Source organism: Gallinula chloropus, assembly GCF_964237585.1.
Source record: "Gallinula chloropus genome assembly, chromosome: Z".
Lineage (NCBI taxonomy): Eukaryota > Metazoa > Chordata > Aves > Gruiformes > Rallidae > Gallinula > Gallinula chloropus.
The window spans coordinates 52,253,149-52,270,648 of NC_140089.1; the positions used below are offsets into that span (position 1 = coordinate 52,253,149).

Below are 17,500 nucleotides of genomic sequence, written 5' to 3' on the forward strand. Positions count from 1 at the left end.
TGATGATTATCTAATTGTTTCTGAGCATGTCATATTTAGAAATGAAGTTAAAGACCTTTCAAAGTCAGACTGAAACTAACAAAGGTTAAAATGATCATGGTATTTCATTGAAACTAGCTTTTAATATAAAGTAAATTCTTGCTTTATCTAATCCACTGTAATCTAATTGCAGTTGATGAGTAAAGAGTCTCCAGTCTCTGTTGGAAATGATGCTTACGTTGAACTTGATCGGCAGGTATCTAAGACTAGATGTTTCTTTTCCTTCAATCATAGCACATCAGTACCCAGTTATTTTGCTTTATTAAGAAGATTGGTAGGTTTTTTGGTGTATTTTTTTTAATTGTAAAAGGGGATTGTGAGAAATTCAAATAAAGAATGCAAACCAAAATTTCAGTATTTCAAGTCCTTTGCTTTATAAATTAAGTTTCCCTATTGTGTGTGTTTAAATGAGAGGAAAACAACTTAAGCTGTATGACATAGTATAGTGAAACTGTAGACCAGTGCAAATCTTTGGGTATTGAGAAAGAAAGATTTAAGAAATCACATTGTATTTGAATAAAACGGGTTTTTTTTTTGCCAGTTCCTACTTCCATTCAGTTTTTTTGACCCACAGATGACGGTCAAATCCCCAAAGCAGTTCTGAAAACTGTTACACTATATGGGAATTTTTCAAAGAGAATCCTTCCCTGTCTGATATATTTAAAGAATGTGTGAACCCAATTGGTTTTATACTAGTTTAACCTCATGCTAACACTATCCTACTTCATCAGGGTTTTTTTTCGTAATTGAGAAGTAGTATAGTAACATGGTGTTCCTTCATCACGCTGCTTCTGCAGAAGCATTTCAGTTCTGTCAAATGGAATTATCTCAACAGGCTCTTGAGAAATAAACTTGAAAAAATAAGATGTGATGATAGTGTTTGGGAAAGCCCATCTAAAGTACATTGTATATAGTGATACATATTTACATCTTTATGTACATAATGTACATACATCTGTTTTATCAAGCTAGTTTTCCTTTAGCTGTCTTTTTATGTTACCGTAACCAAATTTGTGTGAACTGGCAAGATACATGTCTTTGAACATGAAGTCTTTGAAGGGAAGTATCTGGATATTTCCCAATGCTTACAAGATTCAGTACCCTTTTTTTCAGAAGGGTAGGCTTCTCACTGTGTTAGTTGTATTTCACTTGTGCAGTAAGAGTAGCTTCCAGTTACTAGAGAGTTTTTACCCTAATTGTTCATTCCCTGTATTCCACCTTCCAGTCCTTCCTGTATTTGAAAAGTAGATGGAAAACTGAAATTATGCACTCTTTGCATCCATAAAGAAAAGTGGTATTGACAACTTTGTCAGTGTACAGAGTTGATGAGTTCTTCAGCCCCAAGTTACTCAAGTGTTTTGAGCTCAATTCATAGAACAGATTTGTTAATTCTAATATGTTTTTGTACGACAAAATATTACTTTGGATATGTTTACTTATTACTGTCACAAAAGCTAAACAGTAATCATATCTGCTTCTTTGTTTCTTTATAAGAGTGTAATTGCCTAATTTTTTAAAAAATTAATATTACCAAAATGTAAAAATAATTTTATAGTCATGTAGCTCAGAATACGTTTAGACATTACATAGAGAGATATGATGCTATAAATGTTTGTTGTTTATGGTAGCTGAAGAAAACTACAGAAGAATTGAATGAAGCACTTGCAACAAAAGAAGAAATTGCCCAGAGATGCCATGAGTTAGATATGCAGGTAGGTTTGCTATATTGTAAATATTGATTTTGAAGTGGAGAAAAAGATGTGGTAATTTTTAGGTAGCTGTGAAAACAAGAAATGTAGCATGGAAACATAATTTCAGAAAGGATATTAAAAACACACAGTAATAGTTTTGCTTTACTTGGGCTAGCAGAATGAACTGCATTGTTTTCTTGCCCTGATTCAATGTTGCCAGTATTAAGATTGGGTCATACTAACAAAACTTCTTTTCATTCAGGTAGGAAGGGGTTGAGCTGTGTGGCTCAACTCTTGCATTAGAAAACTAGTAGAGGTTGTGCTGCTGTAGCTGTTTCAGTTAAGAGTTAACTTCCAATCCGAAGTTACTGTAGTCTTCAGCAGTGTGTGGATTTAGACTAAGCCTTACTGTAAATGAATTGTACCTCATATGGAATATGTGAGGAGTGTAAAGTGGGAGCCCTGAAAGACATATCTATTGCAACCCTACTTTGGATAATAACTCAAACTTCTGCCAACCTGTTCAGTAACTGTTAAAATTAATTATGCTGATTGGTGGGTTATGGTTGCTTTTGCTGGATTTGATGATTCCAGGTCTTAATGAAACATTTCCTTCATGTGCTCTTTTCCCCTCATCCTCCTGTCTGCTAATTCTGGACTGTTTTATAGCATACAAACTTAGCTTCAGCTGTTGTTTGAGTTGCAGCACTTTGGGTTCTTTTCTCTACTGCCAGTTTTCTCAACATTAGTGAAAGTTGAGTCGTCTCTGGGACTGCTTTCCTGCTTCAGGTCTGGTTGCAATTGGCCACTGGATTAAAAATAAAAGGGAGAGGGAGTGATGGGGGAAAGAAATCTAGGAAGGGCTCGTCCAGCCCTTAGGTATCAAGACTTTGTTATTCTCTGTGACTGATGAGCATTGCTTCTTTTAAAATCAGTTTTTAAAGTTTTACTGTGGAGGTCTAGATTTATTTGTTTGTTGGGAAGGTATGCAGACTTCATGATAATGAAGTAGTCTTCTCTGATAACTAAGACTTTTCTTTAGAATTTTGTGCGAAATACAGTTAAGAATAGTTATTTTTTATGTGTGGTAAATGTGCCTCTAATGTTGCTGCATGTTAGTTACATCAGATACCAATTCATGTTACAGTATATCTTGTGAAAAGGGATTGTAGAAGCCTGTGTGTTTCTTTTTGTGGGTTGTGTTGATAAACAATTATACATGAGAAAAATTTACTCTGTATGTCTGGATAGCTCAGTTATTCTAGTTAATGCTTTTATTACAACAGGTTGCAGCCCTACAGGAGGAGAAAAGCAGCTTGCTTGCTGAGAACCAGATTTTGATGGAACGTTTAAATCAATCTGATTCTATAGAAGATCCCAACAGCCCTGCAGGTCGTAGGCACTTGCAGCTGCAGACACAACTAGAACAACTCCAAGAGGAAACGTTCAGGTAGAAAAGCTACACTTGGTTAGACTGTAGGTGGCAAAAGACATGACTGACTGACTTCTAGTTCTACCAGCAATTATGAATTACTGTAGTGGAACATATAGCCATGGTAATAAAGTTTTTACAGTGATGTGATATACATGATATGATTCTCCACTTTACAAGCTCCAGCAGAAAAAAAACCCCTCTGTAAAGTTATTTTGAATGGTTTCTGTGCAATGATTTGGCCTATGTTTTTCAAAATCAGTGAGAATTAAAAGTAGCAAGTTTTCCCTTATGTATATTATTGTGAATGTATTTTTTAAGTGTAGGAATTCCTAGCTGAATTTGCTATGGGCAGCACTACAGCTGTTACAATTATACAGCAAAACGTATCTTATTTCTGAGTTTGAAAGCAAATTGTTTTCTTGAAAAATGTTAGTGTTTCACAGCAGCTACTGCCAGGTTTTCTTCTTTGTATACATCTAAGGCATAAAGAAATAATATAGTGGTATCTCTCTGATGTTACCTTTTATCTCTCTGTATTAATTTCTGTGCTTTGGAGTGATTCCTACAGTAGTCTGTTACCAATTTCTGTTTGAACAGGTTTTCTCCCCATGTGCGGTATCTGTACTGTAATTTTAGTTTCAGGTTGCTGCTTCTTTGCCTATGTATGCTGTATGTGAGTAGTTCTCTCCAGAAGTTTTGGTCTAAGGTCTTTACATGCCAAGCAGGTAACTGTATGACTTGGTTGTTCAGACATACCAGACAGATAGAAATTCTAAGTTAGTAAATAAAGAAAGCAAGCCACCTTTGTGAGAGATTTGCAATGTTCAGAACATCTGACAATGAAGTCAGTATTGTTTAAAGTATCTAGGAGTTGAACAACTAAACAAAACCCTAGGATAAAGATGTCACATTCAAACTATATGCCCAAAGATGAAAAAAGGGGGAAATTTCTGCTTGAGCTTCCATTGTGAAGAATTACTAAGATGGAAAAACGTCAGAATTTGGGTTTCTGAGAACATACGTTACTGTCCTGGTTTTGGTCAGGATGGAGTTAACTTCATTTGTAGCAGTGGATGGAATGCTGTGTTTGGGTGTTAAAATGGGAGCAGTGCTGATAACACCCTGATGTTGTTAGTTGCTGTCAGACAGTCAAGGACGTGCTCAGTTCTTCATATTTCTCTGTTCATGAGGAAGGAGGGGTGAAGCCAGGACAGGTGACCCAAACGGGCCAAAGAGTATTCCATGCCAATTACATCCTGCTCAGTGTAAAGGGGGGCTGATGGGAGGAGGAGGGGGCAGCTCCAGGACACGTTTTTTGGGGACAGTCAGGTTCCAGGATGTCTCTGGGTGGCACGGCCTGAGTTGTGTGTTCAGTGAGAAACTGCATTGTGCATCAACAGTTTCGTATATTTTTTGCTCTAAAGTCCTGTTAGCATTGTTATATTTTATCTTTCTGCTATTTTAGTAAACTATCCTTATCCCAACCCACGGGCTTTGGTTTCTTGGTTTTGGGGTTGTTATTTGCCCCTTCCTTTTCCCTTCCCTTGCCTCACCACCACCCCCCCCCTCCTTTCCCCTGCTCTTTTCCTTTAAAGAGCAGGCAGCTGCATGGATCTCCGCTCCCAGCCAGGGTAAAACCACAACAGTTACCTTATGGTCTTCTAAATGGAAAGACTGATACTCCTGCTATGTTTTTGAATAAGTGCCTTCTCCATTGGATCAGAAGGTGGTTTCATGTGTTTTTAGAGAGGAGGAAGATGCGAAAAAGTAACTGTGGCTCAGGATGAGAAATTACTTTCTGTTTTACTTTATTTCTCCAGGTTAGAGGCTGCCAAAGATGACTATCGAATACGCTGTGAAGAACTAGAAAAAGAAATTGCTGAACTGAGACAACAAACCGAAGAGCTTACTACATTGGCAGAGGAGGCTCAGTCTTTGAAGGATGAGATAGATGTACTCAGGTAATTCTTTTTGAAATATTAACCTTCAATGCACATAATTCATGCATGTAGTCTTCGTTAGCTTTTCTTTAAATAATTTTATTATTAAATATAAACACTTTATTGATGCTAAGGTTTTCTGGATCGTCCAATTAAGTATGCTAACCACCACACAGTTCTGCTTAAATAAATTAGTTATACTTATTGATTAGGAATATAATAAATTAGTAACCTTAGCAATCCTACACCATCTCATGGTTGTAACAAGTCACTCACTAGACTCTTGAGTATTCTGTACTTGCTTTCGTCATGGCTTGGGCATCAGTTCTCATCAGGGAGATAGACCCTTTCCTTTGCTGTATTTGGATTATGTCGATGTTGGGTTGTGCTTTTGATTCATCACATAATGCTGACATGAACAACATCTGTTGCAGGTATCTTCCACTGGATTTAGCACCCAAAGTTGTCATGATTTGATGATGTTTGGTGTTCACAGTGTGGGGAAGCCCCTTTTACTATTGGAACAGTCTTCAGTGGTGGCATCTTGCTGCCATGGGTTTTTCAGAGCAGTTATTCACTAGCCACCTGTATCAATACTGCCTTCTTTAATTCATCTGCAGCTTTCTACCAAAGCTATCTGTCACTGATATCAGGAATGAGTACATCAGACTGCAAAATTCCATGAACTATGTGGACAGCATGGATTCAAAGACTAATTCCAAGCCCCAGAAAGAGGCTCTGCATGTCATTGGGGATTAAGGAGATTGGCTTGCCTCAGTGTGCCATAAATAGACCATCAATTCAACTGGAAATTGAGTCTGTAAATTGGTTTGCTCTAAAATGAAACTGGGGACAGGACTAGTAGGGAGGAGATAAGGGGTGGTTGGGGGTCAGGGCAGTGGACCAGGTGGTTTGAAAAAACTCAGAAATGTTGTGAATGGAGCATGGTGTTTCATTTCTTTTAGAAGGAATTAGGCTTCAAAGCCATTACGGTACTTCTGTGTCACCAAGTATATACTGCCCAGGAGATAGATTTTTATGATTTTATTCCTGACTATCTTTAAAACAAATTGAAGTGCAGAAAATTTTGTTCTTTACCCTTGGAAAGTGCGGGAAAGGAAACAGGTGGGAGTGAAGTGCTATCATTTTACGGTTGGAAACAGATCAGGAGGTATTATGAAAAGTGATAGTGTCTAAACCTACCTCCACGAGGAGCTCCTTGAGGTTACAAAAAGTTATGGGAGGGAAGCAGACAATTTAAAAGTGAAAACGTTAGTAATAAGAGAATGATTGCTTTCTTGTTCTCCCCATTATGTCCTAGAATGTCTTTTGCATCAAGTCAAGTACTAAGGAAACTTCAGGATATAGCATTTTGTTAGTTTTCAGAGTATGAATTTGATAGAAATTTGTCCCTCCAGGCATTCTTCAGATAAAGTAGCCAAGTTAGAAAGCCAGGTAGAGTCATACAAAAAGAAATTGGAAGACTTGGGTGATTTGCGACGGCAAGTGAAACTCTTAGAGGAGAAGAATACAATGTACATGCAAAACACTGTGAGCCTGGAAGAAGAACTAAGGAAGGCCAATGCGGCACGCAGTCAGCTGGAAACATATAAGAGACAGGTAAGAACACACATCATCAATGCAACAGTTCTATGAGTTAGTCCACATTCAGTAGCTTAGTTCTGTGAACCACTCAACACATGACTAACACCTTAAAGTAAAAAAAAAAATTGTGAACAAACAGCTCCTTGTGTTTAGAAGACTTCCATGTTTTGAAGGTGTTACTTTGTCCTGCTTTCCTGCAATTCCTTCAAGTTTGCATTAGTGTGCATTATAATTTCAAATTTGCATTAGTGTGCCAATAAGCAGTATTTTTTGCTTTTAAAAAATTAACAGATGTTAAGTTTCTTCTCAAATTACTCTTATTTCATATTCAGTAGTGGGGCATCAAGTAGAGCCTCTCTTTTTCTGAAAAACTATCTCTACTTTTCACTTACAAATTTCCAGCAATGAAGAACACACCACGCCTTAAGTTATTCCTGTAGTTAAATAAACTGTTTTTAAGGTTCGTATTTTTCTGGTACATCCTGATTTGTCCAGTTACAAAGAGAAAAGGATGTATATCATCCCTGTTGTGTATTTCCCAGTTTGTCTGATATATCTGAACTTGTCCAGTTGCAAAGACAGAAAGATGCATATCATCCCCATCATGTATGTGCATGCAGCAGGGTACTGAATATGTCACCAGCACACTCTATGCAGTGAAAGGCATCTATTCATCTTCTTGCTTTTCAAAGTGCCACGTGATCCTGTTCTGGTAAAGGTGGGATCTTTCTTAATCTCTCTGTTTCTACACTGCATTGACATGACATCATTCTAGGATCCTGGTTATAGAGCCAGACAGAGCTTGGTTCTTGAAAGTGGTAGTGCCTGCTCTGTATTTCTGCCTGCTTGTAAACACAAGTGGTCATGGCACAGGTTTCTCTATGTGTCAGCTCACAGCAGAACAGCCGAGTAACATTGCTTGTCCAGGAGCAACATGTGTCCCTAGGACTTGTTAACCTTTTCCCTGCATCTGGCCCTCTTAGTTAAGACAACTAACTTCAGCCTCTTAGTGGCTGATTACAAATACAGTCCAAATGATTCCACCAGAAGAAAAAAAAATGTACAAGAAAAATGCTGAAATAGCAACCAAGGGGAAAAGTAAATGTAAGAAGCAATGGCCTTTCATACATGAATAGTGTTGTGTTTACTGGCAACAAGTATTTCACTCCTTTGAACGTCTTTGAGCATGTGATATAGTTGTGTCACCTCAACATTTGCATATGATTGTTATTATTTCACAAACAAGGGTTAGGGAAGGTGCAGCCCCATCATTTGTGCCAAAAAGTTGTTACTCCTCTTCTTCATCATTCACTGTGTTTTATGGGTAGGATTTCATGTCTGAGGAGCTGTTGATTTGTACAAAACTGTTTTGCTGGCCAAGACTGGAATAAACCTCAGGTATCTCATGTGACAAATGTGAGTTTTCTTCACCTAACCACAGTGCCTCAAAATGCACACACAGTGCATTTGCCTTCAGTGTCTGTAAGGCTGGGCTCCTTTTGAGACCTGCCTGTGAATCATGAGCTGTCACAAAATTAATTTCTGGGAATCTTAAATTGTACTATAAGAATTAAGACAGGTATAAGTATCATTTTGTGATGTCACTGCTGAGCACTAGTGTGCCACCTGTAGTGTGTCTGGTGTGTGAAGAATCCAACTCCACCCATGATGATGCCGTCAGAGGAGTTACTTCTTTGGCTTAGAAGCTCTACTGTGCAAATGAATATGTTTGGTTCAAGCCCATAGTGATCTTCAAGGAAATGCTATTTTCACCTCACCCAGCAGTTCCTGTAGTGGTGGAGTATTATGCTGGGAGATGTGATAGCATTTGCTTATTTTAAGAGCTTTTGTTCACTTTTCTAACAGCAAGCGTAAGCATTTTACTAAGAAACTTTTTATTGCAGCATAAAGAATTGAAATGTGAAGTTTCCAGGACTATTTTTTGTAATATTAATTCAGTCCCTTTGTGCATGTGCGTTCTGATATATTTTTAACAATATATATTGCTTTTCTTTGCTGCAAGTTTCCTGCTTTACTCATTCCACACATCAGATAATGCTTAGTAAATGTGATGGCAGTTCATTACTTTTTTTAGTATTCTGCATTACCATGTAACTGTATCTCTTTCTATGCACTCTTAATTCCTGATTTAAGAAAACTTATTTCCTGCTGTCCATACCATCATCATAGCATGAGTAGTTATAAACATTAATGCATTTGTTTCCATTGAAGTGAAAATATACCTATGTTGCAAATGAGGGCACAATCACAGGTGTAGCTTTGTATATTTTTTTTTATGCCTGCAGTTATTCTGATAGCCCCAGTACTGGATGTCACATTTGAGAAACAAAGTGTTTTCATATCTAACATTTTGTTAAAATGTTTAGAATCTGATAATCTCAGAATAGATAGGCCTTGGCTTTTTTGGCAGCATTCAATTTATGAACAACAGTGGCATGGTCCTTCTCAATGACCATGCAGATTTTTAGACCTGATAGTTATGTTGCTACAGCTATACACACTGAAAGTGAAAGGTAATTAGAACTACTAGGCAGTCTTAATGTAGGTATGGCTAGTACTTTGCTTCACAATTCACATTAAACACTTTCTCTGAAATCTAAAATCCATGAAAAAGCCTTCTTAGGAATTGCTTCAGAAGAAGCTGTACATCTTTTAGATGAGTCTTCATTCAGCTTTTGTGTTCACAGGTCAGTCTTTATTAAGCTTATTTGCTTCCATGCTCTCTGCATTATGAGCTTTACTGATGTTCTGGGAATGAGCCTTTACCAGTAAAGGCTGAGAGTTGAAAAGGCAAGTCTTCACTGGTTTGTCTCCCGTTCACTGATCATTTCTGCTGAACTTTCAGATTTTTGCTCATTTAACTTTAACACTCTTCACTGATCTGTAGTTGAAAGTACACATGCAACTTTGTAAGTAATGTTTCCTTATGAAATAAGGAAAACTGTTTATAAGTCTGTGGCTGAATATATTAGTGTGTTAAAAACAATTAGGAAAATCTTAGGTTAAGAGACATAAACTGGTGGTTGAATTCTGAGTGAGGCTTGTGAAATAGTTAAGAAAAGATGGAGATTATTTGCTTTCTTCAGAGCTGTTTCTTTTTCCTAGGCTTCTCCAAAAGCAGGAGGATTTTTCTACTTTTCCTGAGATCTTTGGTCATAGAACTATATAGCTTTTTTTTTCCTGTAAACAGTGCTTTGGCTTAAATTCTTGGTTTTAGATGTACTGAAAACACTTCACAGTTCTTGCTTGTGCTAAGACCTAATCTTTGAATACTGATGATTTTGCTGAAACACAGAACAACTGATGAAAGCAGTTTTTAGTGTGTCCTGTAGGTAACTATTTCACTTGTTTGTAGCGTGACTCGTGGTCTATGGTAATTGGCTGCTGTCTTTTGTATTTTGTTTAACTATTAATATTTGCGGACAAATTCTTGATTCTTGTTCTCACAGGCAGTTGAACTACAAAACAGGTTATCTGAAGAATCCAAGAAAGCTGATAAATTAGATTATGAATGCAAACGACTGAGAGAAAAAGTAGACAGCCTCCAAAAAGAAAAAGATGTAAGTGCCAAGGTGTTATTTTTTTTGGTAGTAGTGATAGCAATTTTGTGTCCTTTATCATGCAGAGATGTGGTAACTATAGCTAGACTTTGACAGCAAACTTTTTAAATTAGGAAGTCTCTTTTTTTTTTTCCTTAAAATTTTCTGTTTGTGTACAAGATCCTTTTTAAAACTAAGAACTCCAGCATGGAGTAAAGTGTCTGTACAAAAACATACACAACCCATTTTTAAGGCAAAAATTCTTCATATTTGGGATCTTGACCATTTACCATGAGATGGTTCATAAACACCCAGGGTATTTGTAATGTATTCTGAAAAACTAATCAATGTAGGGTTTCTGCAGTATCATCTTAGAACTAAACTCCAGTTACATTTTCTCTAAAGCATTCTTTGAGGTACCATCAGCATATTTCCCTTTGTGGAGACATGACTACTGCAGCAAGAGGCTTAGGAGTTGTATAGAGGGACATGTCCTTTGTGATGATCTTGCCTCTTATGAGAGCTACTTGTTGATCTATCTTGTACTACCAACATGGAAAATGCAGAACGGATACCCATCAATTCCTTTCCTCTCTGTCACTTGCTGCTAGTGATTCTGCAATTAATTGCTCTGTCCTCTCTTGCCAAGACTTCTAAGACTTCTCCTGCACACTATTGTTTCTCACTAGTTTGTTTGGGCTTGCTTCTTAGGAATGTATATGCAGGTGCCACAGACTACCTCAAACCAAGCATTTTGAGTTTGCAGTTCCTTTGGCTTGTTTTAAGTATAAATCCATCTATCCATCAGAATTCCTGTAGGCTTTTCCCTCAGTAGTCATGCTTCCTATCCAAATCTTGCTAAAATTTCCAGCCTCTGCACTTGAATAACATTTAAACTGAAATTTTTTCAGCTATTTTCTGCTTGTAGGCCTTTGATTTCCATATTTTAGTAACTTCTCAAACTATCATGAACACGTGTCCTTGATATCACTTCCATCTGCCCTTCAGTTCAGACTGGAATGCCCATAGTAACTGTGTGTGTACTGTGCTTTGGCTTTCTTTTCTGCTTTTTATTTAAAGTTTGTTTTTCCAGTTTTATTATGTTTGACAATAGTAAGGTTGTGTTTGTGGCTTACCCATTGCTTGGTGGACCATTTCATCTTGCACAAAGGACCTGAATTGCAGGCCATTGTCATATATTTTTCTGTTTTACACCCTGGCAAATAGCATTGGGAGGGTGGGGGTGGGGCAGATGTTATTTTTCAATACACTCACTTGACTGGATGTGCATCTGTTAGAAGCAGATTACAGCTGAAGTCTCTCAACATTTGAATTAGTGATTCTCTACTTGTGTTACCGACTGTTTCTGTTTCCTGTTGTCACATATGTAAAGTTGCTCACCGCAGGTCACAGGCTACTCAGCAGTATCCTGTCAGTTATATTTTGGAAACCATTTACTGAAGTCGGTTTTGTGCTATTCTCTGTTCTGGCACAGTGTGGTAGCCAAGGTGATTTCTTCAGCTGTGTATCTTGGAATTTTACCACAGTGGTGTGTTGTATGATAAGTACTAAGATAACTTGAAGAATTGATGTTGCAGCATACAAGTGAAGCCCTAGAGCTTTTTATTTATTAAAACATTCTAGTGTTTGATTAATCAGCTTGGTGTTTTCAGACTGACGGTAGCAGATTGCAGAATCCTTGCTTTCAGCAGCTGAGTTTGAGCTCTGTGTGGCTCTTCCTATGTAGCATTTATGGTAAAACCAATCTTTTCACCTGCGGGTTTTGTGAAGTAACTTTCAGTGCAAACTGGATGTACAGTTTGTCTGGATGGAGTTTACCTTGCAGGATGCAGAAATACAGCAGAAGCCTCTGTCACACTGTACCAAAATGTTCTTTGCCAAAGTGATTCCAAGTCCTGGATCCATTTGGGCTGAAGCATAAAATATATGTGAATCAAGCTGGTAATAGGATGAAATGCCAGGAGCTGTCAGCTGACACAACTCTGTACTTGCACAGAGCTAAGGTCTGTCATGGACCTTTTAGTAATACTGAACATGCCCAATTTGGGGGCAAACTACAACTTGGATCTTCACATAGTTGCAATTTTCACCTTTCATTTTTGAGTCTTGGCAACCTGCTGGAAAAACACTTAACACTATCTGTAAATTCTCATTTTTTGCCAAAAGGGCACTTCTGCCAAACTGGGAAAATATATGCCTGATGCTACTGAAGAGCCTATCTATCTGGATCCCAAGGTGGTCCAGTCCTGTTCTTCAGTTCTTTTTGGACTGAGCTTCAAGCAACACGTTTTCTTCTATTGCTAAGATGCTGTTAATGGCAAGGCCAGCTGACAAACAGGAGGAAGGAGATATGGAAATGGTGCTTGCACTTTCTCTGTCGAAAGAGAAACAAAATGAAGTTAATACAGCTTGTTTGTCATAGTCACTGTGTACTCACCTGCTTTTTATTTCACTCCTGGCTAAACCTTGGTTTCTTGGTTAGGGAAAAGTCTGTGGTCTCTTTCACTTTCTTTTCCCTTGGAATCAGCCCCAGTGAGGGTAAAAGGAGGATGGCTGAGCGGCCAAAGTGGATGGTGTTAGCTACCTGGTACCAGAACTTTGTATCACTGATACTATAAGCTTATACCATGATATTTTTGCACCCATACGTTACACAGCACAACAAACTTTCTCATAAAAACACTGGTCCTTTGAAATATAGAATGTTTATGTTTATTCTGAGATTCAGAAATAGACTGAGATTCCTTAATTTGAAAATTGTCTCTAGACTTGCATTAAATCCTCTTTAAAATGTTGAAGGCTGTGCCTTTGGCAACTTGTGTATGGTTAAAGATGGGATTGTAGAGTCAAGACTGATAGTCATTCTCTTTCAATTATTCAGAGATTAAGAACGGAAAGGGATTCTTTGAAAGAAACTATTGAAGAGCTTAGATGTGTGCAAGCTCAGGAGGGTCAGCTCACCACTACAGGTAAAGGACAAATAAAGACATTAAATGCATCTTTTCTAAAATTTCCAGGACTTCTCTGGGGAGTACTAGATGTGCTTTTGTTCAGCAGAGAGTAAAATTAAGCTTATCTGAGAAATGAAATCTGAAAATATGTATTTACATATATTTTTTTGAGAGATTCTACATTTCCTTCTGTATTCGTAGTATTTCATATGTGGCAATTTATTTCTCTGTTGCACAGCTTTGTAGTTCTTAGATAAGCTGCTGAACAGAAAATACACTGATAGTTCATCAGAATGAAGGCAGAAATAATGATTGTTCTCCAGATGAAATTGTGTCTCTGTATGTTGCTGTAGTCTGACTTTGTGTCATTTTTCATTGTGAAGTTTACTCTAGAACAGTAAACTTCTAGAACAGTGTTTAATTCTAGTCTCTTAAAGTATGTTACTGGTCTGCTTGCAAAATTTGTTACTTTTTCTAACCCAGGATTGATGCCTCTGGGAAGACAAGAGCCTTCTGACAGTTTAGCAGCGGAAATCATTACTCCTGAAATAAAGTAAGTTAATGTGCACTTTGTACTGAACTCTTCTGTGTTTGCATGGCAAGGTTTGGGTAGTGGCTGGTGGGGCTTCAGGGGGTGGCCTCTGTGAGGAGGTACTAGAAACTTCCCTTAAGTCCAACAGAGCCAATACCAACCAGCTCCAACACAGATCCACTGGTTCCCAAGGCTTAGCCAGTCAGCAATGATGGGAGCACCTCTGGATAACATATTTAATAGATCCATTATTGGCTATGAGGAGCAAAGCTTACTGACAAAAGATAAGGGAATGGCTGAGGTATCCAGTGCCGCCTTTGCCTCCGTCTTTAATAGTAAGATCAGTTGTTTTCCAGGTACACAGCTGGAAAACGGACGGGGAGCAACATGAAGCACCCATAATCCAAAGGGAAGTGGCTAGCGACCTGCTACACCACTTAGACACACAAAAGTCTATGGAGTCAGATGGGTTCCACCCAAGGCAGCTGGTGGAAGTACTCACTAAGTGTCTTTCCATCATTTATCACCAGCCCTGGATAACCAGGGAGGTTGACCAAAAGATAGCCAATGTGATGTCCATTTTCAAGAAGGGCCAGACAAGGAGCTACAGGCCCAGTCATTGTGATCTTGGTGCTGAGGAAAGTCATGGATCAGATCATCTTAAGTGTCATCACTTGGCATGTACAAGACAACTAGGTGATCAGGCCCAGTCAGCATGCGTTCATGAAAGGCAGCTTCTGCTTGACTAATCACATCTCTTTCTATGATAAGGTGACCCATTTAGTGGATGAGAGAAAAGCTGTGGATTTTGTTTACATGGACTTTAGTAAAGCCTTTGATATGACTTCCCACAGCATTCTGATGGAGAAACTGGCTTCTAATGGCTTGGATGGGGCATATGCTTCACTGGGTAAAAAACGGAGTACGTGGCTGAGCCCAGAGAGTTGTGGTGAATGGAGTTAAATTCATTTGATGGCCAAGTGGTGTTCCTCAGGTCTCAATAGTGGGGCCAGTTCTGTTTATCAGTGATTTGGACAAGAGAATCAAGCATGCCCTTAGTTTGCACATGAAACCAGGTTGTGTGGGAGTATTGATCTGCTTGAGGGGAAAAAAGGCCCTACAGAGTAATGTGAGGACAGGCTGGGTTGATGGGCCAGGGCTGATGGCGTGAGATCAGCAAGGTCCAGTGATGGGTCCTGCACACACACACAGTGATGCCAGACTAGGATAATGAGAAATACAACCAGATCTTAAAACGCCTCCCCCATCCCTACCTTCTTCACAGACTTAACTTTATTAATGGTTTCTTTCCCTCCCACACAGGGAGGCATGGGGAGAGGGATGAGGGACAGGGAATGGAGGTTTTTGTTCAGTTCCTCAGGACTTGCTTTTTCTTCGGAGTGGAGGGTGAGGGGGAGGGAGGGCATTCCTCATGCCCTTCCTCTGTGCCAGTGTGGGGTCCCACCACTTGAGACAGTCCTCCACAAACTTCTCCAATGTGAGTCCTTTCCCACGGGCCTTCATCTCTTCACCAACTGCTATGGGGTGCAGTTGCCGCGATGGAGAGAGACGGGACACAGCTTGATGCAAGCAAGAGTCGATTTATTGTAAAGAACCATTCCTTTTTATATGCTCTGCAGACAGCTGCTTTCTGTCAAACATACAGTGTTTGTGGGCTACATCAGATTGGTCAACGTTTTGCTGTCACAGTAGCATCTTTATCTTATCATGCTTATAGAACTTCTAAAACCTGGTCAGACAGCAGATATACCTTAACAATAGAGGACACTTTTTCCTGGAGCCTGTCCCAGCAGGGGGCCGGCAACGATGCTGCCACCTTGTTTAGTTTCCCCGAGGTTCATGGCCTAAAGGCTCCATCCTGTTATCTGTTAACCTGGCAGTGCTTGAGGCTTTGTTTCTCAAGCTGCATGCCACATCTCCCCCTTCCTGTTAAGCAAAAAGCACCTCCTTCACTGAGCGTGATATTTTCTTTTGCAAGACTTGACAAAAATAACACTAAGGCAAAAATAACTATAAAAAACCCCTAAGTCCTTATTTAACTAAATCTAAAAAACATCCCATAAATGAAAAACCATAGTGTAAAATGTAGCAATCTAAAAACTACTAATTGGCTACACACACTGTTTGCATTGTTAATTTATCTTTTATGTCTAAAAGTTATCTGCACACCTTCTGTGTTGACCATTTATTATGGATAATAATGACATGTTCACGTACTTCCAAATACCTTCCTACAACTCCTACTTGGTTCAAGGCAGTCCGTACCTCTGCCTTCAAGGCCGCAGTGTTTTGAAGATGTGATCACCAAATACTTCTCGGTATGAATAACTTTGCGGTTTCATAGGAAATTCAAGGATATTTTCAGGGACTATGTAATCCAAACTTGACCATTGACAATATCCATCCTGAAATTCCCCACTCATGAAGCCAATTGTCCAATCCAAAGAATCCATTTTCTTGTATCTTTTGTGTTTGATCTATTAATCTCTGAATGCTCGCATGGATTGACTGAGAGTGGACACATTCATGCAGCACATGCCTTTCAAAATTTTCACAACCATGTCTGTGAGCCAGCAACAAAAATCAGTTGCTGCTTGATTCTGTAAAGTCTTACAGAATCCACATCTGCAGCTAAGTGTCTTGACAGTTTCAGGAGTCAGATAACATCAGCCTCACGTTTTCGTGCAGGCACCACCCATTGCAGTCTGTGTTCTTAGGCTGTGCAGAAATCACTATTTCCCTAATTTTCATTTACCACAAATACATACATATTTCAAAGTCTGTTAATTAGTTCAATATGTCCCGCAGCAAAACTCATAGTCCATTGTGGCTGCAGTTGGAACACTTGACATAAGTTACTGGGATTAGGATCTCCTCCTGGTTCACACAGGCTTGCTTTTTTCTGGATCCATGGCATCTGTAATGACACAGCCAGATCTCCTTTCCCCAAGTTAGTACCTGTAATTTAATTTTTTACTAACACTTGACATTAACTTTTTTTTTCTTTTATTTTTGTTTTTTCTTTTTTTCAAACCTCCTTTTAAACCTACTGCATATTTTGCCATTGGAGGTACCAAGCTGTTCTGTGGCAGATGTAAACAATTCAAAACATACAGAGCTTTGTTTAATTGATCAGCTGGAGAGATGTCCTTCTCTCCCCCTTTTTGTTTGTGAAGCAAAAACACTTGAGAGTTTGATTCATACGTTCCACCATGGCCTGACCTGCAGGCCAATGTGGTGTCCCTGTAACGCAGGTCATGTCCCACAATTGGAAAGAGGTTTGTATTGTTTGTGCTATATATCCTGGGCTGTTGTCCATTTTGATTCCACGGGGTACATGGCATTGGACACATTTACTAGATTCCCGCGTTTGTGCAGTCCAAAACCTCTCGTGTGCCTGTGCCACAAGGTTTCACACCAGGGGCAAGGCCGCTGGGGAATTGCTGACAGTCCAGGTGACTGGGCAAGCCCTTTAGCCTCAGTAAACAAAGAAGTGGTATTGTAGATAAAGCACCTTATCAGATTGATGAAACGATTCATGCAACTTTTGAACATCCAAATATTTCCACACTGGCTTCCTTTGAATTTTCTCTGGACCCCCTTGCTTTTCAAATGCAGTTCACTCATCAATCAAACTTCCAACGTCTAAGCTTTTTCCCCGCAATCAATATTTCAACCATGTAATGACATCACATACAAATGAGT

At 38.9% G+C, this 17,500-nt stretch overlaps 1 protein-coding gene across 1 annotated transcript in view; it reads left to right on the forward strand.

Annotated features, from left to right (window-relative positions):
* Positions 1-17,500, forward strand: part of HOOK3 (hook microtubule tethering protein 3) — an 82,238-nt gene that overhangs the window by 43,460 nt on the left and 21,278 nt on the right. The window contains exons 7-14 of the mRNA XM_084278068.1: positions 173-235; positions 1,668-1,751; positions 3,017-3,180; positions 4,986-5,126; positions 6,524-6,725; positions 10,181-10,291; positions 13,173-13,260; positions 13,726-13,795. Of these exons, the coding sequence (XP_084134194.1) occupies positions 173-235; positions 1,668-1,751; positions 3,017-3,180; positions 4,986-5,126; positions 6,524-6,725; positions 10,181-10,291; positions 13,173-13,260; positions 13,726-13,795 (923 nt within the window). The remainder of the gene's footprint in view (positions 1-172; positions 236-1,667; positions 1,752-3,016; positions 3,181-4,985; positions 5,127-6,523; positions 6,726-10,180; positions 10,292-13,172; positions 13,261-13,725; positions 13,796-17,500) is intronic.